The following is a 25,145-nucleotide window of genomic DNA, read 5'->3' on the forward strand; positions in this document are numbered from 1 at the left end:
TTCCTGTTTCCCATGCTCTGCCAGCCAGCACAAGAGGCCAGGAGGGAGCACCACCAGGGCAGCTGACCCAGAGCGGCCAAAGGGATGTTCCATTCCACAGAACATCATGCCCACTGTATAAACCAGGGGGAGCTGATTGGGAGCCACCAATCACTGCTGAGGGTGGAGGGGCTGGGCACTGTTTGGCAGGTGATGAGCAGTTGTATCGTGCGTCACTCTTTTCTTGGGTTTTATTCCTTTGCCCCTCCCCTTTCCATTAATAATACTATTATTAAAATATAAATGTTTAAATAATAACTATTATAATATTTTAATTTTTGTCAATTTTTAAGCTGTTCCTATCTCAACCCACAAGTCATACTTTTTCTGATTTTCCCTTCCATTCCAGCAGAGGTGGGGAGTCAGCAAGGGGCTGTGCAGTAATTAGTTCTCTCTGGGATTAAACCATGACAGACTGTTACATTGCCCTGTTTATTCAGAAACACCACAGAACATTTACAGATCCTGCGCAGCTGCATAAAATTTCAGTAAGAGGCAGCTTTACTGAAGTATTGTCAACCCAGTACAAAATGTTGCAACCATTTAACAGAACTGAGAATTTTTTTAAAAAAACCCACTGGACTAGGCCAAGAAATGAATAAAAAGACTAATGTAAAGAGAAAGTAGCTGCTCTACAGGAGGGGGCAGCATATTGCTTGGCATGATAAGTGCAGTCCAGCAGATCCCTGTCCTCTGCTCCTATAAAAATACACCCTGGTCTTCAAGCTGCATCTTTTCTGTAATCCCATTCTGCCATGGGCTACAAGCTAAGAGGCAGCAGAGAAAATATCAAGTCTTAAAGTTAAGTTCCCCCTACTCCTTCCCCTCTCTGCAGTTCTCCAGCTGGACATTTCAGAATGTATCATTTTTGTCCCTATTAGGGGCTTTCTCTATTTTCACATCCCATTTTTCCCGTGGGGTGGGAATGATGCTGGAGAGCTCATATGTAAGAGAAAGGATGTGTGTCCTGTGTAGGACCCTGTTTGCTGCTCAGCCAGGACCCTTCAGCTCTTGCCTGCTGCAGCCCTCTTCTGCTGGTCCACAGCCCAGGAACCCCTACTGCTGCCTCCACTGCCTGGCCCTGCATACAAATTGGCACATTTAATGACTTTCCCTTGCTGTCCTTCCCTTCTCCTCCTAAGCTGCTGTCTGGGAGCAGGGGAGCCTGGCTGCCATGGAAACTGAGCCGTCAAACACCCTGAACCTGCCCCATCAGCCTTGGGAGAGGATTCCAGTGGTGAAGCTCAAAGAAGGAAATGCTGGAGGGGGAATAGAAGTGGAGGAGTGGGAAGGTGCAAGGCTGGCCATGTGGGGCTGGCCAATGGGTCTGGGCTGTTCTGCAAAGGGACTGCCCAAGAGGAGTATATACACAGCATAAGGAATCAGACATTTAGGAGAAAAACAAGATTACCAGCTTTTTTCCTCACAATGATTCAAATTTCTTTCTGCCCCCTTTGTCCTATCCATTTACTGTCTGGATGAAACACCCCCGGTGTATGCACATGCCATACTGTGAAAGGGGTTATGACAATCCCAAATCTGGATCTTAAGGACTGTTTTTAGCCAGAAAAAGGGCTGATTACAGCAAGCAAATGGTTTGAGGGGGCCTCAGGCGCAAGCTGGCAGAGGACAAACCCCTGCCTAGGCAATAAGGCTGTGATCCTCTGCCCAGCTTTTCAGGCCTGCCTCCCTTTCCCAGGCTAACTGCTGGACTGGAGTCGCATGAAAATGCAGCATTTGTGGCACAGTCTGTATGCGCTGATGCCTTTTCTGGGCAGGCACCTAGTTCAACACCAGCTCTGTGTCCAAAAGAATTCTGGTCTCTGCTTCAGGCTGTGTGGCTGTGGGAATTGCACTTTTGTCCTCAGTTCTGTCTCCTGAGGATTTATGGGCATATATAATAAAGGTAAAATGAATATTTTCTTCAACCTTAGCACTCAAATTTCAACCTACAAGGGACGCTGTCTCCCTACCCAGTCTCCTTGTAAGCTTTCAGGCCAGCAGTAGTGAATCTCCTTATGTGTCTTTTTTCTAAGCACAGCTCCCTATGATATGATTTATTCATGAAGGGAGCCCTCAGAAGGTCAATAAAACTGGCGTGCTCCCCAAAATACACAAACAAAACAGAGAGAAGAAGAAAACCCCACTGGGTCAGCACTTTTCTGAAGACAAGATGAAGCTGTTTATGTCCCAGGCAGACTCACTTATGCAAGGGACATAACAAATGTTTCAACTCTCTTTCTCTGTTCCAACCTCTTGAGCAACCAGCTTAGCAGTGAAAATTTACTTCAGATACAAGTGAGAACTTGCTGTGCCATAAAGTGTCACAGGGTTTTGGAGCTGAAGTACCCAACATACGCAACAAAAGCGCCACTTGGTATTCCTGTGAAACAGGGGCACCTACTGCAGCGCCGGCTGGGGAGCAGCTCTCAGGCATGACAACAAAGGACACACAGCCCATCTAGCTTCCCAAAGGGATACTTCCTCCTTAGCTGAGACCACCAAAGGAGACTTCTGCTTGGATTGTTTCTTTCAGGGACTTCCATGTTGCCTTGCACCTGATCTTGCCATTGATTTCAAAAGAGAAAAGGACTGATCATTATAAATTTCAGTTCCCTAGCTCTGTTACATGTGAGCTGCTGCTACACAAATTGGTACATAAAAGATGAATAAGTGCAGAAGAACTGTTTGCAAGATATAAGAATGCCTAAACTGAGAATGAAAACTGTTTTACATGGTTTGCAGCATTTGTGTAAGGCCCTAGTTTCATGCAATTGGTAGTCATTTTATTGAATAGGAAATAATGTTTTAAACAAAAAGTGTTAAAGGATTTACAGGAAGAAAAAAAAGATAAAGTTTTTTTCCCCAAGCAAATAGAGAAACTGCTTAACATTACCAGGGATTCACCTGAGTCAGAAGGCAGGCAGGTAGGAAACTTCAGGTTTCTCACCAAAAGAAATAGCGAGCTGATGCGTGGAAAAAAACAACTCTCTGTATCTTTCTGAACAGAGTGGGAAAAAAAATTCTGCTGGAAGAGATCTCACTCTAACAGCCCAAAGGTGATCCACAGGATGAGTGTGAACAAAGATGATACAGCAGGCAAAGCATATGTGGATTTTCAAAACGAACACCTTTGATAAGGCTCTACATCAGAGACTATTAAAAGAAAAAGAAAAAAAAGGCAGCTAGAAGGTTTACAAAAGGCCTTTTTAGGGAGTGAAAACTGGTTAAAGTACAAGAAGCAGTAAGTAGGACTTCAAGGTCACTTCTCAGGTCAGAGAGGATGCAGTAGTGAAGTCCTCAGAGGCCAGTGTTACAACCAGCTACATTCAACATCTTCAATAGCCTAGAGACAGAAGGACATTGCCATAGTGAACCCGGAGGGCTGACTAGTTAATGCAGTTAACTAAATGCACAATAAACAGCTCAATAAGCACCCGCTGCCACAAAATCTAAAGACAGTGAGCATCACCAACATAGGTACCAACAACATGGCACAGGGTATAATTCTGCCACTTTACAAAGGCACGGCCCCCTCACATGTCAGTGTGCAGTTGCTTATAAATTCACTAAAATGATGAGTAAAGTGAGGTCAGTCAGCAACTACTGCAGAATAGTCATTGACAAAGTCTGACGAACTGTAACAAGAGAATATTAAATAAAATTACCAGGAGACTAATTAAGAACAGATTAAAGTATTTTTATACAAAATGGGTACTAAAATTCTGGAGCTGTGTCCACAGAAATGGACAGTACCGGGAGGTGCAAGCAAGGATAAGACTAAATCTATGGACTGGTTCACACACAAGAAATAATGAGAACTGTCAGAAGTGACCTCTAACATCCCACATCCTAATCTTATAGACTCTGGCACAGTATAAGAAAATGCCCACAAAAACTGACAAGAGATAGGGCAGGTAACTTATAAGAAAATGTGATTCATATCTAAGAACAAGCTCAGACATTTTTTGGAAAGGGGAGAGAGTCTCCATATTGAACTTGTTTGGGCAGGGTAGGAAGATCAGGAGACTATCTGTCTAGTCAAAGAAGATTAGGCCAGAATGAAGAGCCCCATGTATCTGTGAGATGTCTAATTTTGAAGATGGGCTGAGTTTCCACCACACTTTGTTGCTTATTTTTATGTACCAGGTGCATTTCACATCAGCAGGAATGGATTAAACCTTTCATTTGGTAGGAAAATGAAAAATCACCTTTGCATATTGAATTAAAACATAATGAAATGTCTGAAGATCTTTGGCATTTACAACAAGTCCTTGGGTAACCATGTTTATGTGTAGCGGATGAAGGCAGAAACATTTGCGAATGTACTTCATCAGGGCAACTGCTCACATGTTTACAACTGTATCATTTCTATATAAATATTTTTGTATCACATGTAGGATACATATGGGTTTTTTCCCTCTGGAGCAAAAGATTCCAGTGCCATTAGCAATCTAAATATGCATTATGGAAAACATTTTGAATTACAGGATCTTATAATGTTTTTCTATACAACCTCTTTTGAATACTGCACATTTGCTAGACTGTGCTCAGAAAAGAGGGAGCAGTTAAATATTTCTTCTTAAACACAAGGCTGAAGAACTCCTGCTCTTTCAGCTTCTTAGTGGCCCTCCTCTGAACTCCCTCCAAGGTCCACCTCCTTCATATCTTGGGGGCCCCAGAGCTGGATGCAGCACTCTAGATGGGGTCTCACAGAAGTGGAAAACAACAACAACAACAATACAGATTTGGGTATGCCCTTCCCCCTGCTCTTTCATGCACATGAGAGAACCAGTTTTAGCATTTACACATCAAAAACTATCGAAATCAAATGAGTATCTAAGTCTTTTAATTTCATTACTTTAGTCTGATACACTAGAAACTTTAATGGTCAGTGTTTTTTTCTTTAAAGCAAGAAGAAAGCTTTCTATAAAGAACCTTGTTGAGGTGAAGGACAGGAAATTTCACATTATGTGTTGAGTGCCAGAAGAATCATGGAAGGACAAATAAATGCCACATTTTGATGTCGTTTCATGGAGATGGTGGATTTGTTATTCAAAGGATAGCAATCTTGAAATAGCTGTCTGGTAATAACTGTAATTCAACTCACCTGTCCTCAGAAGTCTCCAGGCACCTTTTAAATTCTGAATAGTTGCTCTTTAAAAGGCACAGAATCATCCTATATAATTGAAATTACAGTTGCAGAGTTTTAGTCTCTGCGATTTCAGTGTGGAGAAAAACTTCCATAGCCACCCTGGGGCTCATGTTTCCTTCAATTCGAGGCTCCCAGTGACGACCAAGATCAGAAAAATGCACCCAGACACCCGTTAGAAATCAAACAGCTTATCTTGATGTTATTCAACAGGGTCCCAAACTCAGCAATAGAAGAAAAGATTAACCATTCAATTAACTTCCAGGCAACTTCCACTGGCCCCCTTCTAACAGAATATTATGCTTTTTCTAGGACTTGTGGAAGCTGTTAGAAAGGTTGATTGAGAGAAAAATACCATTCACCTTTGAGAATAACAGGTATTGGTTTGCTTTATTACATCTTCTTCTGTTACATCCAAGAGAAAAATGAGTCTGTCCATTTCCCTATCCCCACTATGCAAGATTCAGGAAGACTGACAGAGCGTCCTGGTTCTCACATCAGTGTTGGACTGCTGCTGTTGGACTTTCTGATCATATTTGGAATTTCCAGAACATGAACAGACTTTCAAAACTTGAATGATCTAGAGTGACTGTGATGGCTTTGTACTTTCTGTGAAAGAAGCTTGGAGTATTGCATATAATATGCAATAATGAATGTGATGAATTTGCTATACATTGAAACGACAGAGAGAACCCAGCACAGTCCAGTGGAAGCTCCAATACTTCACTTTGCAACAAAGCTGCGATGTTTTGACCTAAAATGAGCTTCTACCTCGCTGAACCAGAAAGGGTTGTAATAACCTTGATACAAATAGAAGCCACTCATATTCTGAAATGGTCATGAGCTGAAAAGGTAAGTTCAAATTGTCACACTTCTTTAAAAAAAAAAGTGTGAAGAAAACAGAAAGGAGATACAGCTGGAGCAGAAGCAGAACCATTACATGTTTTCATCCTCTAAAATCTTGACTTTCACTAATAAGTAATGCAGGACATGGGAAACAAAGTAAAGCAGTATTTTCTCCTGCTGTAGTAAAACAGAAGCATCTGTAAAACTAGAACTCAACCTTCCTAGAATGCTGAAGGTTAAAGTTTAATTGTATCTTATCAAAGTCAAGAGCAAAGAGACTGCATGCCGAACTAAAAGATGGGCTTTTCCTGTCACAGTCATGGAGAAGACATAGTCAAACCTGATTATCTGCAGTGTTTCATACACAGCAACAGAAGAAGTTCCAAATAAGAGTTGCAGAATTAGTGACAAGTATTTTCATAACTAATAAATATTTTAAAAACATTTTCCTTGCCCTGAAAATCCAGCCACTTGGAAATGTCTTTCATAAATACTAACATCTTTACTTTGTATATTCTGTGCAAACTAATGATGGGGTAAACTGATCAAGACAAAAGTATTTGTGCTTCAGATTGCTACTCATGCTGGCACTCTGCTTAACCAAGTACTTCTGACACCAGCAGGAGTTTGGGTTCTTTATATGCTTCAAGGCACCTAAGCGAAGAATTATGCGGAGCACACCAAGTCCTCTGGTCCTCTTGTATCCTAAGGCATAGTTTGTCTGCATTGAATAATTTCCTTCATAAATTGCACAGTGCCACCTTAAAATGAGATTATTCTAAGTTCACAAGTTGTCAAAGAACCTCATGCTTTAATTTTTAGAAAACTTTGCCTAGTCTCTTGCTTAAATGCTTTGATAACAAGATTGCATAAATTTGTTCTTATGCGAGCATTGTTCTTTAGTTTCAATAGTATTCTTTCATCCCTAATGTTTATTTTAGTCTTTTGAAGCACTCATATAGTACGGTTCTTTTAGACTCTCCTTCAACAAAGATTTTAATCAGGAATGCCCTTGTTCTGTACTTTGGTTTGGAGAAGTATTCTGTCCTCTCTCCAACCAAGAAAAAAAAAGAAAGCTTGTTTTTCAGCTGGAATGTTTCATTAACAAAGTTTGTTCAGTTGCTGTAGAAACATTGATGCTGGTGCAGAAAAGCAGATGTTGCAGGAATTAGCTGTTGAGGCAAGAGGAGGTCAGGACCTCTGCTCTGGGGAGCAGGGCTGGTTTATGTTGCTTTAAAAGTTTGCTGACCTCTTTGTTTCCAATCATAAAACTGGCTGACAATGTCCATCATTGCTTGAGGATCTCTTCTTTGTGTGTGTTCCAGGTCTAACTTACATATCCCAATGGCTGCTTTGCCTGTATCTTCATATTTATCACTATCCTTTCAAGATCTGATGTTAGAGATTAATTTTGCTTTCAGGCCAAACTCACTCTCCTTCCCACATCATCCTGTCTACAGTGGCACCACTTTCCTCCTCATACTCTTGACATTTAAACAGTCAAGAGACTCCTCTTGTCTATTTTGGTATTCTTTTCAAAGCTAATCTGAAATGCTTGTTGGCCCTTTTCACTGTATCCCTGTTTGTCCATTAGCCTTTTCTTCTTTTGTATTTTTGCTTACTTTCTGTGTCCTTTATGAGAGGAAATCACCAATAATTCTGCAACTTATTGCTCTCCACTTTTACATGTGATTTAGGGACACAATTTCCATCTCCTATCTGCAGCTATTTAAAGAAAATGTGCATTTCTACAATTCTTAAGAAGAACACAACAATTAGTTCTTTCTAGTTTTCAAAGCTGACTTGAACAGCAGCAGGAGGACAGCAAGAAAACAGGTGCTCCAAGAATTCTGGGATCACAACTATTTTAAAGCGAGGCATTCTGAGATTCTCGGGCAGTTTTTAAATCCATAAATACCCCTTTGAACTTTACTTACAATAGAAAGTTATTCAACTATAGGTGCAGATTAATTGCTTATTTTATGTAATCTGAAGGCTAAATAGATCAGATCTATTCCTTTTTTTTTTCATTTTTCCTTCTTCCATCTTAAACAAATGTATTAAGATGTAATAGATTAAAAGGAATAACTAAGGAAGAAAGCTTTATTTACATATCTTCTTTTTTTTCTGATCATGTTAATTAGCATAATGCTGTTTTCCATATCCCTGATGACACAGTTGAAAACATAAAAACGCAAGCTACGTTTCAAGCAGCTAGCTTGGACATTGTGAGTAGCACAGAGGAAGAAGTGTGTGCCATCAGAAAAGGAACATTCATCCTGCTTCTGAATAGCTTTGCAGTCTGCATTGAGCTCGTGTCACAATTTTTGAGCTAGCAGTGTCTGCAGATTAGACATACCTTCAGTCTCACACTGTACTGTGGAACTGTATAAACCTCTCCATGAAACTTGTTTGCATTTTCTAATTTATGCCATTTTAGCTGTATTTAAATATGTATTTGAAGGGCTTTTTACCGTGTGCAGCACAGCATAACCTTTAGTTTCCTCATTTTCTATTTAGCATTTTATTCTAGGAACTAAAGTTGATCGAAATGGAAAACCAGGTTAATACTGAATAATAATATGTGTGCATATACAAGCTCCAAACCCACCAATTAGCCCATTTCCAAATTGTGATGGAAATACTTATCACGCAGAAATGTTCCTCCAAGCATGACTGGTGTAAGAATCACAACTCTGTGTGTCTATGTGAACAGGTAGAAGTTGTGCTAGGATTTTTAATTACTTTCAACAGATTTCCCTTTGCAGAATATGGCAATATTGGACCGATATATTTTAAACAATATACAATCTCTGTTTTGCAGATTCAAATAGTATCTATTGGTTGTCTGTTGAGAGGCACATTCCACTCACTGTGTATAGGCATTGACCTTTATTTTAACAAAATTATGCTTTTCCCACACAACTATTCAACACTAGATTCTTTTCTCTAAAAATGGCTGATATGGCATGAGAGACAAGTCCTAGAATATTTGAGGATACTCAAGGAGCATGGAAAAGTCACGCAATTGAAAACTGCAAAATTCCCTTTTTCATTGGAGCTTTCAATCTAGAAGACAAGACGAGATGTGCTGCCAAAATTATGGCATGAAATATTCAGCTCTATTTTGATCTCTCTTTTTTCTCTGTGTCTTGTTTTGCTAAAGATGATTTAAAACTCTGCTTGCTGAATCCAAAAAACAAACAGCTCATGCATATGACAGGCTGCCAAGAATGCAGGACCCTGCCCTTTGCTTAGCTCACAAGCAAGAAAAATCTTTTACAAGGATAGTGCCAGGCAGTGTGCTGCACTAAATCTCATCGTCAGAAAATAACATTGGCAGCATAATCAGCTGCAAAAGGACTGCATGCAGAGCAGTAATTTGCAAAGAGCCCAGCCTATCAGTTAGCCTTCCAAAGCGACTTCGTGGTGACAAGCATCTGGTAAATCAATCTGGAAAGAATCCATATTCTCCTGATAGCATCACAGTTTTATTTTGTGGGCCTAAGCTGAGGCAGTATGAGGAACTTAGATGACAAAAACATTAGGGCAAATAATTTGTGATCATACTGACAGTCATGTATGTTGCTTCTTTTTTCCCCCCCTTTATATTTATACTGGCTGTGGAATAATTGCAATGTTGATGTGTTATCAAAGAATATCTGGCAATACATTTTATGAACAGTTCTTAAAATTCTACTGCCAGGAAAAAAAAAAAAGACGAAGAAGAGAAAGAAAAGGAGAAAAATGTATTTGCTCTGTTAAGATTTCTCCCTCTCTGTGTAAACCATTACATCCAGATTTACAGAGACATAATCTTGCAGGCCATAAAATAATCTGAAGGCCTCTCTTGATACACACCCTGAAATGGTGTTATAAAAGAGTTCCTTAAAGGAGGCTCAGACTGCATCATATTTTACATATCAGCTGACAAAACCCCAGCTTTTATTTCCAGCAAAACATTTTGATTTGCTTCATGGTGTGGTATGCAAGAATTGGATCACAGGGGATGTGATTTCTTTTGAGCCTGTAGATTCAGCAGTGAACATGGAAGTGAAATCAGATAGAAAGCCATTACAAATTTGCAAGTAATAAGAATAAAAGTAAAATTTCTGTCCCCAGTAATGTCAATGCCAGTTTGCTCATTAGTCTGGGAGGTAGACAAGTTTTCATTCTTTGAATATGTACCAACATCTTTCTGTCTCCTAGAGAAATTGTACAGGCTGTAACACTAACTGCTTAGGCCATAGTAATTTTCAATAGCAACAGAGAAGACCCAATATTTTGTGCTTTACAGTATTGTAGTCTCAAGATTATTTTATCTCTAAATGGCTTTAATTCTGTTTCATTTTCATTGTCTACTCCTTTATTACACAGGATCAATATTTTTGACGTAAGACGTAGATCTACAGTCTTACACACTTATTATCAAAAGTGTCACACTGTAGCACTTTCTTTAAAATCCTGGCTTCTAAGTGTATGATGTGAATAACTGGAGTGGCATTCATTTTACAATGTTTACTTCCAGGACTCATATTCATGAAAAAAAGCTTGAACATGTGGAAAAAGCTTGAACTGCAAGGAAGAGAGGACTGAAATACAGTTTGATGAGACTCAAAAATCATGGATTTTTTAATTTAAACTTCTTCCAAAGCATTGGGAAATGGCTTGAAGACAGAAAATATAAATGTTATACCTCTCTGGAGATCAAAACAAGTATAAGACTAAATAAGGGAGTAATTTTGAAATTTCATTTGCATCACCTCTCAGTGTTTGTAGTGCTATCTGATAATTTCAATGGGTCTGACTCTGCTCTGAGCCCAAACATCTGAGACACCACTATGGCAATATCAAGCCCTGGATGAAATGAACTGTGGAAGAGAAATAGGAACTGATTGTACATCAAATCTAGTGTAAGCTCTTCAAATCCTCATAGAGTGGACAGTAGTGTTGCAAGAATATTTTTAAGGGCAAATAAATAGTAACTTTTGAAAGCAAATTCAAGGGTATTAAGCTAGTTGTTTGTTGTTTTTTGTTTGTTGGTTTTTTTTTCCTTAAAAGCATTTCAGTACGCTGTAAAATAATGAAGTTACTTCCCACTCATATGGCTTTTCTTTTGGATGTTTGTTAACCCACCTGATGCAGATAGAAGTATTTGAGTCACCACAATATTTTCTAATTCTTTTGTATCTGTCCTTGATGGAAGGTGCATATTCTGTCACGCACCTTTGTGGTGTTACATTTTAGTCAAATGGTATGCTCTGTCTCCACCTTGAAAATGCGGGTTTATTCCAAGCCTGTGATCCTCCCCTGCAGTACCATGGATCTGTAATCCCGTTGGCCCAAGCCCTTTTCCCTGTTAAGCTGTGCCAGGTAGACCAGGCTCTCCCTCTCACCGCCTCCCTGTCCCTTTCCCCTTCTCCCTCAGAAGCCATGCTGCTCCGGGGTGGGACCCCCAACAAACCCACACCCAACAGCACCCTCAGAGGCCGTGGGGAGGCTCCTTGCCTGCCTGCCTGCTGCTGCAGCGAACACGCAGCTTAGGGCCCCCCTGGGACCTCAAACGAGCAGCAACACACCTTAAATCAGGCCTTCATCTTTTCCTGAAGTTAGGACACAGCTAGAAGCTTGACAGCATTTTATACCTGTTTTTGCTCCATTTTATGCAAGATTATCATTCAAAGCCAAATTATCTCTGAAGTCTAATTGCAAAGTTCCTGAGACTGTAAGATGCAGTATCAGTCTATTTCTGGAGTCCTCGCCTTCTGGGAAGCTTGGAGAGCAGCTCCTGACAAGGCGTCAAAAACTTCACCACTGTTCATGACATCTGGTATTGAAAACATTTCACTATGGCATCCATGTTACAGCTACATAGGTAACCACAGATTCTGACTGCGTGTTCTCTGTCACTGATGCCAACAGCTTCTGATTAAATCTTCGCTACTGACTTCCCTTCCACATCAGGTTGGAGGGGACACTAGCTCAATTGGACAGAACAAGGACCCAGAGAGCGCTGAAGATGGAAATGATCTGGTGTCAGACAGTTCTTCCCCTTTTCCACCACCACCAGTAGTTCTTTGCTATGCACACACGAAGAGCCAGATTTGTAGCCTCGGCTTTATTACTAGCTGGTGCTGTCCTCTCATCCTCTCCATCCATCCTGTTACACATACCACTTCATAGTCTAATTGTCTAGTTCTTCCTTCCCCTGCTTCCTGAGTTCTGTGGGCCAAAAGAGTGCCGATTGTTCGTCAAGCCCAGGGTAAAAAATGCATATTTCGGAAAACTGCCTAGCAACTGCTTTCTTTAGAGCAAGGAGAGAGGCCATTTGCATAAGAAAACCTTCCAGCTGGAAGCCTGCAAAGACTGCTGGGAGCTGATTCTGTGACCAGACATCAAAGGAGAGTTCCCGTTTAAGGGCTGCTCCCTCTGGGTGGCCTTTCTGTGCTGTCCCACCATCAGCGGTGGCAGTGGCGGCCGCACAGATCGCACCAGTGCTCTGCAGCACCCAGGAGATGCCATTCCAGTATCCGACTGTGCTCCCAGAGATCTTTTACTGATTTTGTTCTCACACCATCTTTTCCTCACACTGTGCACATCACACATCAAAAAGTCAACAGTTTCAGCTGCTAACCTTTGGAATTCTGTAAATTGCTTTGCAGATTGCCTGCCAAAAGTGACAATCTGTAGCACTGCAGTACAGTATCTCCAGATATTTACACATGGTTCCTCCCCATACAAAAAGGCTTTGTTAGTCTGCACAAAGGCCTGGCGCAGGAAGAAAAACAACAGAAATTACTTTAAAATTTCTCTTGCCATTTTATGCCTAGAAAAGGTTGACCATAAGCTTTTCACTTTCTAAAACCCTGGGCAAAACATTGGCTCTAGTAAAGTCAATGGAAATAGCCTCCACCAATATTCCAAGTACAATCCAGCAAATTGTGAACAGGGATGGGATTGAGGACATGGCTCTCTTATGTGCTAATCATCTAAATAACAGTTAAATCGTTTCAGCACCTGCAAAAAAATAGCTCTGTACAGCTCTGCTGCTACTTAATGGAATGAGGCGATTACGATCACAGTTCTGCAAAGCTCTCCAAATTGCAGTTCCTAAGGCTAATTTCAATGTGTGAATCATTGCTTTCCTGCAATTTATATCCATATGTGTGGTTATTTTTGAGAATGATTCAGTTTTGTATGTATAATTTTAAAAGGACTTTTTAAGTTAATGAACATCTGTGCTAAGAGCCCCTCAACAGAAAAGCTTGTGTCAGCCACTGGTGACGATGACTGTGTAGACTTCCTGTTATCCTATAGGAGTGCATGTGGATCCTATGGCTCTCACCAACTGCATACTGCAGGAGTAACCAGCTGAAAAGCACTCTATTAAAATGCTTTAACAATAAGGTGGGAAATCCAAAGCTTCCAGACCCTTGAAAACTGTAATATCTGTTCCACAACCAGTATGGAACCAAATACTAAATTCTTAAAGCTTTTAACAGAAGCAAACAGAGGGAAAAAATCAATTTGAAAATTTCCAAACACTTTAATATTTTGATTGACACACATTCAACACTTTAAGCTATAGCATAGCTCAACAGGATTTCTGCATATGTTTCTAGGTACTGCCTCCTGTCTTGAACTTTTTTCTCAAGATGAACCTGTTTCTTGACATGCTGCATGAGAACCGTGTTGGTATAAATCTAGTGCTGGTGGATTTACAAGGAAATATTGGGCACTGAAATTCAATAGGTAATCAAGTAACTAGTCACAGCAACAAGGTCACTTTACTTTAGTCTGTCTTTTAATCAGCCTAATTTTTCAACCTAGTTATTATGGGTTTTTGTTTCTGCTGTCTTTGCGCTCTTTGATCTCACAGAAGGAGAATGTACTCCAGGAGCCATGAAGCTTCCTAGTTGCACATTTAAAGCAAAAGGGGGCTTTAGTCTGGCTAAGTGAAGTATGTCACAACCTCCCAGTTAAAAGTCTCATTTTCTGTATTACCAACCTGCCATAAACCCTGCAAGAGAGAGTTTAGTAAGAAATGATTGTTAAATGCAGCACACGTTGGACATCTGATGTTCCTTCTCCTAACACTAACAAGGAGAACTTTCTTGGACTCCCCTCTTAGGATCTGTGTTGGTGAAAACAGATGGAAACAGAAGTGCAAGTAAGACCAATAACCCTGATGTGAAGATGATGAAAAAAACTTCACTTAGGAAGTGATTACATCTACAGCTGTACTAAAATTTGGAAGTTGTTCTTGCTTTAGACAAAGCTGAAATAAGATTATCAGTGAAGAACTGAAGAAGTTAAACAGCTGTAATTCCAAACAAAACCAGGAATCCAACCAATAGTTGTGTAAGTAAAAGCTGGGGACAGACCATGCCTCCTGCACAGCACAGAATATATTCTGCCATGCGCAAGTAGCGACAGGTATCAAGCCGTGGTGCTTACCCTTGGTCATCAGGAAAACACCATGTCCTGGTGCATACCAGTTTTTAAATACTGATGCTACAGTGACTTTTAGAAAGCCCTTTAAAATCATTAGGCCTAATTCTGCTTGTGATTATGTTACTTTAGGTTCAGAGCTACTGCACTGACTTCAAGGCAGCTACTTTGGATGTACATCTCTCAAGCTGGCCTATTATTTCTTGTATTGTTTCCAGTTGCATGAAATCATCTGTGCACGTCTTCCAGGGCTGCTGGAACCCTCTGTCCTCCCCAGCACTACACATGATGCAATGAGACTCTGACGGAGGAGGAAAGCCGAGAAGTCCATGTAGGGAAGCAGATAATTTCCTTTTGAGCAATGGATGCAAAAATAGCAGCTAATAAAAAGCCTTCAAACTGTGCCTTCAAACTGTGACAATTCAATACACACACCTACGAGAATGCCTTGACAAGCTGCTTGACTTCCCAGTAACTCTTTCTTGTTTTCTTTAGTGCAGCCTCCTCCAAACTCCCACACACAGGTATTCATCTCTGTAGTGACAGCTGAGACCTGCAGGTGTTTGCTGCTGTTGCCCTTTCAGAATAGACAGACACTTGTTCCTCACTGTAAACATTTGTATCATGGTGTTTGCCTGGCTAGTTACAGCCCAAATAATGATAAACCAGCCTTTTCTTTTTTTAGCCCCTTGCTGTCATGCATTAATTCTTTTGCAAATAGGCATTAGGTACTGGAAATAGCTTAAACGAGATCACTCTCTGGTGATTATTTTACTAGCCTTATCTTTTGGAAAACATTTCATAGAGTGTCACCAGAAAAGTATATCATGCAGTTTCCAGAAATACAGCACTCTACAACATTAGATTCATACATGAAGGGAGGAGGGTATGGCTAGTGGGCAGGATGCTCTTTCATTCCTTTAATTCTAATGTAATTTCACTGTTTTTCAAACTGCTACTTTGGCTTTGCTAAGGAACAGCAAAAATCAGAATAAGAACTGTTTGTTGACGATTTTAACACTCATAAGTGTCAAAATGTTTTCTCAAAAGAGTTGTTCATCTTTTTTATGTAGCACGAAGGTTCAAAATCTATGTACTTTTAAAATAGGCCTGGAATGGAAAATTGTGTAACCATTAGTTTTTCTGGAAATCTGGGAGGTTAAGAGGTTTAATAGCTTTTTCTGTCTCAACTGAAAGCTCATGGGAAATCTGTTTTTTAAGAAGACAAACATCCCAGAATACTTAATATTAGCATTAAATAGAAATTATCAAAGAAACTTTAGGAAACAAAGCTACAAAAATCTAGCAAACTTCCCAACAAAACTTTCTCCCTCCATCAGCTGTTTACTTTTTGGTAGCCTGATTCTGTTTCTTTAGTTCTTTAACAACCAATTTAGACAAGATCTGAATTCTAATTTAAAAAAAACAACAAACAAACAAAAAACCAAGACGAAACAAAACAACCCAGCCCTCAAAGAAACCAAAAAAATAAAAGAGAAACAACAGTCTTTCTCAAGCACTAGAGGTACAAAATGTGCCAGTATGAATTTCAAAGTCATTCACTGAGGGACTGAAACCAAAAGCTTAGGGGAAAAAAAGGGATATTCTTCATTTGGAAGAAGTAGAAGATGAGAGTGGCCCAGGGCATTGTCTGACAATACGGTTAACATGTGACAATAACACAGGCTATGTGGGTTTGGATGTACTATCCAGCATATTTTCATTAGAGGCTGGGAGGTACCTCTAATCGAAGAAAGGGAAATATCAGATTTGGAAAATACCATTCACAGTTCTAGCAATGTCTCTATCAGAAAGAGATACAAGAATTGCTTTTTCACACACTGAAAGTCATTGGAAAAGGCTAGTGTGAAAAAGAAAAAAAATGAAGACATTTTTTCCTGACAGTGGGCCTTCTTTCTGACAGTCTGGTAGGGGACAGGAGTAGTTTCTCTAAATACAATTGAGATTTAAAGACTGGAAAGAGAGTAGAATAATGTGATCCAGTAGGTGTCTATTGCTCATGAGTTAATTCAGGTTGCTGAATTAAAAAAAAAATGCAGCTGTTAGGACAGAGAAACTGTTGTGCAGCCTTTTGGAAAAAGCACTGGAAACACAGGATCCTACTTATTTGCAACATCCACTTTGAGAGAAGGGACTGTGTGATAGGACAGGAGTGATTCAGGAGTCAGAAATCCGGGCTTCAGAAACACAAGATCGCTGCTATCCAGTTCTATACCTGAGAAGTATTTGAGAAAAAGCCTGTCAGCATTTTGCAGGCTGCAGCTTCTTAACTCGTTCAACTAAAGTCATTCTTCAGGACTTGCCTTTTTCTTTTCCCTCTTGTTGTTTGATTTGAATCTGGATCATCTTCAGTTCCCACACTGCTCTAAGGCGCTGAGGACAGGAAACATGCCCAGATGTGCTCTGAGGAGCATCACCAAAAGCAAGGTATGCCACACGCTGGTGCAGCTGGCTTGGGCCCACATAGCTTTCTACAGTTTGCCAGTTCAGAAGGCAATTTTCACAGAAATATCCAGTGGGGATTGCTCTCACATCTTGCTGTGTCTTAGGTGAGACTGAGTTCTTAAGATCTCTCAGGAAATTTTGCCAAGCATAACTTCTCTTTAGGTGCTTAGGACACTGTTGAAAACTTTTCCTTTTCCCTGGCAGACTAGCATTTTTATGGGGCTTGGTGTCTTATATAGATGGGGCTAAAGTACTAGTGAGTGTTGGTGTTTTCCCTGCAGCATGATGAGGTCTCAGGTTCTTGTTGCTCCTACCCTTAACACCTACTCTGTGGCTTCCCTCAAGAGTGAAATACTTAGACTCAGTAACCTCTGTCTCTTCTTCCAATCTGATATGCTATGCTCTCTTTAAATAGCAAAATGGTGCAAAATGTGAAGATTTTAAAGACAAATGGAGTCAATGAAATTTATAATGAAACACATCCTTAGTCTTCTGCCCGATATATGCCAGAAGTGAAAGAAATGAATTTGTGAACCTCTCTGTAGTTTTAGGGCAAATTGGGCCTTAAAGAAAGATGGAAACCACACCAGGCCCAGTCTTTTAATAGAGTTTGTAGTGGTTTGTGCAAGCTGAAAAAAGGAGTCCACATTTTCTTCACTGTTCTTGTGCTGTTACATAAAGGCAAGTAGGTTATACAATAGCTAAATAGGGATTACAAAACTGAGCTCCATAAATCTAAATAAGAAACAGAATGTCTATCCTGCACTGGACAAACATAAAAGTGGGGAAGGGTGAAACTCTGATCCTAATGAAGGTAATGGCAAAGCTCTTGCTTAGTCTGGTGAGATCACAGTTTCATCCCAAACCTTGGCTCAAGCCTGTAGTTGGCTGACCAGGCTGGATATTTAAAGCATACCCATGTTAAGTTTTTCCAAGTACTGGGATAAGATGACTTCTACTTTTTTTCAAGCTTCTTGCTTATAATTAAGAAATGCTGAAATTATTTTAAGATCAAGTACTGAGCAACCACTTGCAAACATGAACTGGAAACCTAAAAAGGCCCTGATATATTATCCCTGAATGCAAGAACAACAAAGTGGTTCTTCCCAGACTTCAGTGTCAGTACTTAAAAGCACTGAAAGCTACATTAAAGAATTACCCGGGTATCTTAGAGTAAGATAGGAAACCCTGACCTGTGGGGGCAGGAAATCAAACAGCAAATCCCAGCTATCAACAGAACAAGTAAAAGCCCCTAATAAACTTGAGACCTAAGCTCTCCAAGTAAATAACTTTGTGAAAGAGTCTTTTGTGCTATAAGGATTGCAGTTCAGCAGTGTTGCTAGAGCTGTTTGGCTCACAAACCAAACCAATTACTTGAGAGTTGTTTAACTTTGGCCTGGGGTGTAGAGCACTTATGGGTAAGAAAAATCATCGCAGTTTTTTCATGTCCCCAGGGTCTGACTATCAAACCCTACTGCTGTTACACTGGATGCTAGCATGTACATCAGGACTTCCCCTACTTTCAAGATCCCTGCATGATGAAAAAGACAGGAAAAAGAAAGGGGGAGAAAAAGGGAAAGCTTGTGCAATCAGGGCCACACATCATATGTATTTCTAGTCCAAGGGTTACTTCTCTCCCACTCTTCCCTGAAGCATCTCTTAACAGCTGAGCTGATTCAATGCAGAATGTCATTAAAAATCTAACAGTGCACAATGACTTAGGATCATCCTTATCTTACAGAAGCAAGCTATAAATAATCATCTTGGGCAAATCTAACATCATGACTGAGTGGCAGGCTCCAAAAAACAAAAAAAACCAATTCCAGTGTATTAAAACCCACAAATGACGAACCATTTCTTGCAGAACTTTTTGGAATTGTGTAAATCCCACGAATGAGCATCAGATAAAGCTGTCAGGGTTGGGAATGATTTGCTTCTCTGTAAGTGTTTAAACCTGACCAGTTAAAAAACTTAGCCTGCTATAAGCAATTAGTACGTCAGTGCTATTCCAGTGTTATCATTGACTTAGGCCTGCCAAGGATGCAATTCTCCGGGCAACCATCAGGGAATTCATCATTGCCTTGATTTTTTCATGACCATCTTTTGACTGGCCCACATATGTCTCAGAAATGGCAGGCCAAAACTTCACAGGCTCAGCTGGAACTTCAAAATTTATCAGCTGCAAAATATGGTGACATGGCAGGCTGTGGCTCTATCTCTCCTCTGCACTAATTAGAAACCAACTGGAACATGAGGCGCCAGAGAAGCTATCCTTCTCATTCTTCTTACTGTGTAGAACAAGCAACTTCCCAACTTGAAGTTTCATATCCACCCATCCCTCTGCAAGCCTACACCACCAGTTTGGATGGGGCTATGTTATTTTACACCATCCCCTTTGACACTTGTTTACCTCTTTCTCTCTTCATTTGCATTTCTGTCTTTCACTAACACCTCTCACAATTATCTTTCCCACCTTATTTGTTCCCTCTCTCACATCAATGATTTTACCCTCTTCACACTACTACCTCCTGCTTTGTTACTCCCTGGACCTCCCAGACTGCCCTCCTTCCCCTCAAAAATAAGTGAAGATAAGGGAGAGAAGGAGGAAAGAAGAGAATGAATCTGTTATGAGGGACAGAGGGAAATACAATATACCTCTTAAATGAGATCCTTTCAGAGGTGCCCAAAGATTATCCAGGTTACCCAGGATGTCATGAACTCCTGCTTTGTCTGGGTCATGGGAGTTGTTCTAAATTTGTGTTTCAGTGGGTAGAAGCTTTGCTTGAGTACTCGTGTGCAAGACTTGAGCATTAAACCCAGATGTCCGTGATCAGGTACACTGATGCCAGAGTCCGTGCACCATCACGTGCATGAGCCAAGCCTCAGCTGTCTCCAGGAAGGCCATATGACTACTGAGCTTCTACCCCCTTTTGCAGGTAGCTTTTATGCAGCAGGGGGAGTTACTTTTTTTTTTTCCAGAAATAAGCAAAGTATATGTTCCAAAATGTTGCCTCTGACTGTAACAACCTTTGGAAACATGTACTGTCTTGCATATACATTCATTCTTAAATGTAACGACTAACATGGTAAACGCTGAAGTATGGAACAGAGACACAACTTCAGTCCCAACAGGTGGTGCAAAACTGCAATATGCAAAACCAGGTGCAAAATCAAGAAACCTTAGCCTCTGCTCATGGGTGTCCTTTAAAACACAAAGAAAGTCATTACCATCCTGTATATTTTTTTAAGCTCTGAAGTGCAGTCATGCTTGTTTTACGTTGATCAAATAATTCAGTGTCAGTTTCCAAAATAACAATATATAAGAGGAATGTGGATATGTTTACTAAATACTAGGTTTGTCTTTGAAAGGAAAGAAAATTACCAGTGAATATTTACAGTTAAGTAAACTGTAAATTAATAGTACCTTATGAGCTTTTAAGTGAATCAGCATTCAACAATAATTTTCAAAATTGTAGCATCATCTACCCTGTCCAGCCTTAGCCAGATGTGGAGACAATCTCTTCCCAGGCATCCCACCAATACTGATGGTGAGGTGACACTTTCTTTTAATAACACAATCCAAATTGACTGGCTAAGAAAGTAATAATGAAAAAGGAATAAGAAATAAGGAGTAGAGAGGCAGATACAAAACATGTGCTTAAGGAGGATGAGATTACCTTACAGGATAAACTCTAGGGTTTGTAAATTATCAACTTGGTCATGGATTGCCTTCCCCAAGCCACAAGCAGGTTCAGTTCCAATCATGAAATTACAAATGTGATAGCAAACAGCAAATGGTGTCAACTACATGACTTACCACATAGTACAAAGACTGCATCAACAAAAGCATTAATGCACTCAGTTTGTTTAGCCCAGCAATCTCAGAAAGCCTTTGCAAAATTCAGATCGCGCCTTATGGCAGCCAAGCTCAGGAAAAACAGTCAGAATGAAAAGAGCAACGGGCTACTCTTGTCCTCTGCAAAACAGCTCTTCAACACTAAGAAGTAGGACTAAAGCCCTGGTTTAAGGCAGGAAAAGCTTTTGGGTGCTCAGTATAACAAACTTCTTACCTAATCTCTTACTGAGTAAAGTAACTAGTCACTGCTGCTGCCCAGTACTTATTTTTCCTCTAGTTAACTGGTTCATTATACAACTGCTTCCCAAAGTTACCATTTCCATTTTTCTTAGCAGTATTTAAGAACATATTTTAATAGCTTCAAAGTGTTGGGCCAAATTTGATTACCCTTTTTATCTGTTGTTTCTTTTTCACTTATGCCAAACAAATGTACAAAATTTTTGCCCAGAGAAAAAGACCTTCCTGTGATTTAGAATCTAAACCCAGCATATATAAACAACAAAACATGACAGACTACTCTGATTAACTGTCCAAGTTTACCAAAACCTTTAAATTCACAACTAGGTTCTCCATATGCTAGGCTCTAAATTACCTGACAGACAGATGGTTAAGTATAAAAGCAGATCAGTCACGCCAATGTGGTAAGAGGATTAAACAAGACCTAGCTTATTACTTTTACAGCAGTTCACTTACCCGATAGTAGTCTGTGCTGTACACATCTCTAGACATCCCAAAATCCCCAATCTTCACCAGTAGGTTTTCACCAACCAGACAATTCCGGGTAGCAAGATCCCGATGCACAAAGTGCTGTGATGCCAGGTAAACCATACCAGAAGCAATCTGCTGGGCAATGTGAAGCATCTGGGATTGGGTCAGCTCAGCAGGACGGTTGCCTTCTGCCATCAGTCCTGCATCTGGTCCATGTGCCCTGCACCAAAACACAATCTGATAAACTGATAGGCCACTTGTGAGGTGGTGAAGTGAAAGGCATTAGTGAGTGTCAGCCCTATAAAAATAGCGAAAATTTTTTGTCTTGGCTTTTCTCATTTACTGTTTTCATTTATTGATGAAGGATAGATAGGTGGTCTGAAGAGCACTACAAACAGGGTATATATTACTCAAGGAAATAAGGCATATGTGTTCACAATAGCGCCCATCTGTCAGAAAGCATCATCTTTCTCCTGTTCCATTCTAGTAATCTTTTCTGGAGAAAGGCTGACAAATGAACCTGCTTGGGAACCACGGGAAAATCTTATCACTCTGTAAGACTGAAAAACAGTTGAGGGAAAGTCAATGAAGTGGCATGCATAGCATCACTTTTCCAGTGACTGGCATTCCTTGATTTCTGCAGGGATACAGGCCATTGACCCTTCCATCTTTTCTTAAACAAGAAAGAGCTAACTTCCTTCTCCATTTGAGAAACAAGGACAGCAATTTTAAATTTATACTTCTAATTTCCTATCCAAATGCACAGCAGGAAAGAAGTTTTGCATATTTCACCACCAAGGGTGAGTCCTGCCTGAGACAGGAATCCTTGACAATAGGAAGAAGACACAAAAGACACGCTATTTGGAAAAACAAAACTCTTCAGAAATATGAGGTTTTCAAGATCTAGCAAGTCCCTAAGAAGCAAGAATCAACTGATTAATGAGAATATTTGTATGCACTTCATCAAAACCAGAGATATGTTGCATTAGGAAAGCCCAGTGAAATACTGAGTCACATGAGCTTTACCATCTTAACTATGTGAGCCCTGGTATGCCTGTACATCCTAGAACCTTGAAGATGCAGATATAAACATTCGTATGAACAATGTTTGCAGGAAGAATTACTAGCTAATCCTTATCCAATCAATGAGGTAATCTGGCAATCACTACTCATCTGATAGATTTTATAATGTTCTAAATATGCTTTTCCATCCATTCTATTTTTCTGTATTTTCAGAAGCCCTTTTTTTAATTCCAATCCTGAAAACTATTCTTTCAAAGAGACCACCTCTCCTCTTCTCTCCTCAATAGAGGTGAGGCCATAATTTTTCTCTAGGGTAAGGGCACAGGGGTTTGGAAAAGATTTTCAAATTAATCAAAATCTGTGAGATCAAATCTGACACTACCAATTAGAAATATGATATTAAAATTGCCCCGAGGGAAGAGTTTCATGAGCAAAGTGACAGATGTGAGGAAGAAATGAAGGAGGGTGTGTAGCATTGATGGGACTGTATCTGGTACCAGGCAAAGCAACTTTCTGCCACAGGGTATGCACAGGCAGCCATTCATCTGATCTAGGTTGATTTGGGGCAGGAATAAATGGGAGGACATGAAATATCCACCCAAAACTCACTAGCAAATTCCTGTTGAAAACTTCTGTACCTTTATCCATGCGTGGATTTTGTTAATAAGTGTTCTCAGACACAAATCTCTGAGTTGCTAAATTAAAGAACTTTTCATCTTCTGCTAGTTTCCCTGAGGACATGGTCTGTATCTAAAGGAATTTGTAGATTATTCCTAACATTCCAGCTTGCTTGTCCGCTTGATGCTGGCCAAAAATGAGGTGATTTTCAGTGTCTGCAATAGCCAGGGATATGGACAGGTATTCTCTGCAGTCATATCATCCACTAGTCTACAGACCAAGCCCTGAGCAGGCACGAGTTTACAGCTTTAGTCCTAGATTTGAACAGGCTTTGGCTGCATGCAGGCAGCCTGGCTCATTTTGGTTAAATTTTCAGATCAATTTTTCCCCAGCAGCCTTTGGTGGCGCTGCAGGGTAAGAAATATGGAACAGACCACTTTGCTGTGAGCCTCTGGTCTGCAGCACAAGCTGCAGAAAATGTGAGAGGAATGACAAATTGGAGCTTAGGTTTAATAGCTTGTCCCAGCATAATCATTTTATGTTCCAAGGACAAGGGCTGATTAATAGCTTTTTTAAAAGTGAAGGCCTTACAGTAGGAAATATACTGTCTGCTAAAATACTTTTCTGTACAATAATTCAAAATCAGAGTTACAATGTAAGAAAAAGCCAATCAAAAAGAATCAGGCATAATAAGCAATTCTTATGGAGTAAGAAATTATTTCTCATCAACTGAGAATCTGGCTTCTTCTAATGGAAATTCAATGTTCTGAAAATGTACTAGGATGGCAGATAGGGAAACAGCAGTTCTCTGCTGATTCACAGCAGAAAACCAAGCAGACAAACATAAATGCCCTTAATTCTAAAATATACTTAAATCCTTTGCCAGAGAGACAACCATTCTGGGAAGAATAGTAGTGTTTGTTCTGCATCTCCAGTTCAGATCCCAGTTTCTCTGTCAAACCTATTGGCCCTGCCAATAAGGGGGGATGCTAGTTGATGTCATTTGTTTTATGGCGTGGCTACTTTTTCAAGAGGTGGTAAAAAGACAGCAAACTCATTTCACATATGCTATCAGAAAATGCATAAATAGCAGCATTAGCAATCATAGTCATTTCAGTTATATAGAAAATATTAATCCATTTAATGAGACATCTATTTTGATTATTTTACAGCTTTGTTAGAGATATCTTCCAAAATGGTGGTACCCCTTGCTCTCTTTAGCAGGAAAGACCTCTGTATGTTGAAATATCTTTGTGATATTTATTGATAAAATTACACAGTAGACATTGAAAGAACATCTCTTATGTTTTTAACATAGAGCAAATGACATCTCTTAACTGTTTATTTTTATGTCAAAAAGTGCAGGTAGAAATGGCACATACATGAGGCCTCTGTTCATAACTTCCTGGATCATGGGTTACCTATTATTGTGAACCTTATGTATCATCTATTTATTTATAATTGCTCTACTGACAAATTTCAATTTCCTACGCACATTCCTGAACAGCTTTATGAGATAGAGCCCTAATCTGGACCCCAAAGTGTAGCGTTTTCGAATTCACAGAAGTTTCCATAGCTCACAGTTTTCTTGCTGCAGATTTATAGCAGCCTTTTCAAAACACTGAGAAGAGGGAAGAGAAAAGGGGTTAGTCTTCAGAAGCTCTGACACCTACAGATAGCAATAGGTGTTGAGTGGGATTTTCCAAGTGCTACCAGAAAGCCTGTAAGAAAATCATTCCTACTGTAGGATGTATAACCAAACATTTCAGAATACATGGAAATATATTGGAAACAATATTTCTTTGGTACAAAGTTTGATTTAATGGTACTTCCAAACAGTCAAAGAAACAGAGCCCCACATCCTGGTCCAAAAACCAAGAGTCTTACAATTTGTTTTCCTAGGTGTCTGCTTTTTCCAGTGGTAGCTATTAATTTCACACTAAGTACCAGTAACAGCTACCTTTTCTGCCCATTTTTGGCTCAGGA

General features: G+C 40.0%; 1 protein-coding gene across 2 annotated transcripts in view; it reads right to left on the reverse strand.

Moving 5' to 3' along the window:
- NTRK2 (neurotrophic receptor tyrosine kinase 2) overlaps positions 1 to 25,145 on the reverse strand; it is a 198,183-nt gene that overhangs the window by 21,278 nt on the left and 151,760 nt on the right. For both annotated transcript variants that reach the window (XM_054283145.1, XM_054283160.1), the window contains one exon: positions 21,504 to 21,738. In XM_054283145.1, the coding sequence (XP_054139120.1) occupies positions 21,504 to 21,738 (235 nt within the window). The remainder of the gene's footprint in view (positions 1 to 21,503; positions 21,739 to 25,145) is intronic.

The sequence above is a fragment of the Melozone crissalis genome, unplaced genomic scaffold (assembly GCF_028551555.1).
Source record: "Melozone crissalis strain CALT ecotype California unplaced genomic scaffold, PUWL_Pcris_2 ptg000005l_1, whole genome shotgun sequence".
Classification (NCBI taxonomy): Eukaryota; Metazoa; Chordata; class Aves; order Passeriformes; family Passerellidae; genus Melozone; species Melozone crissalis.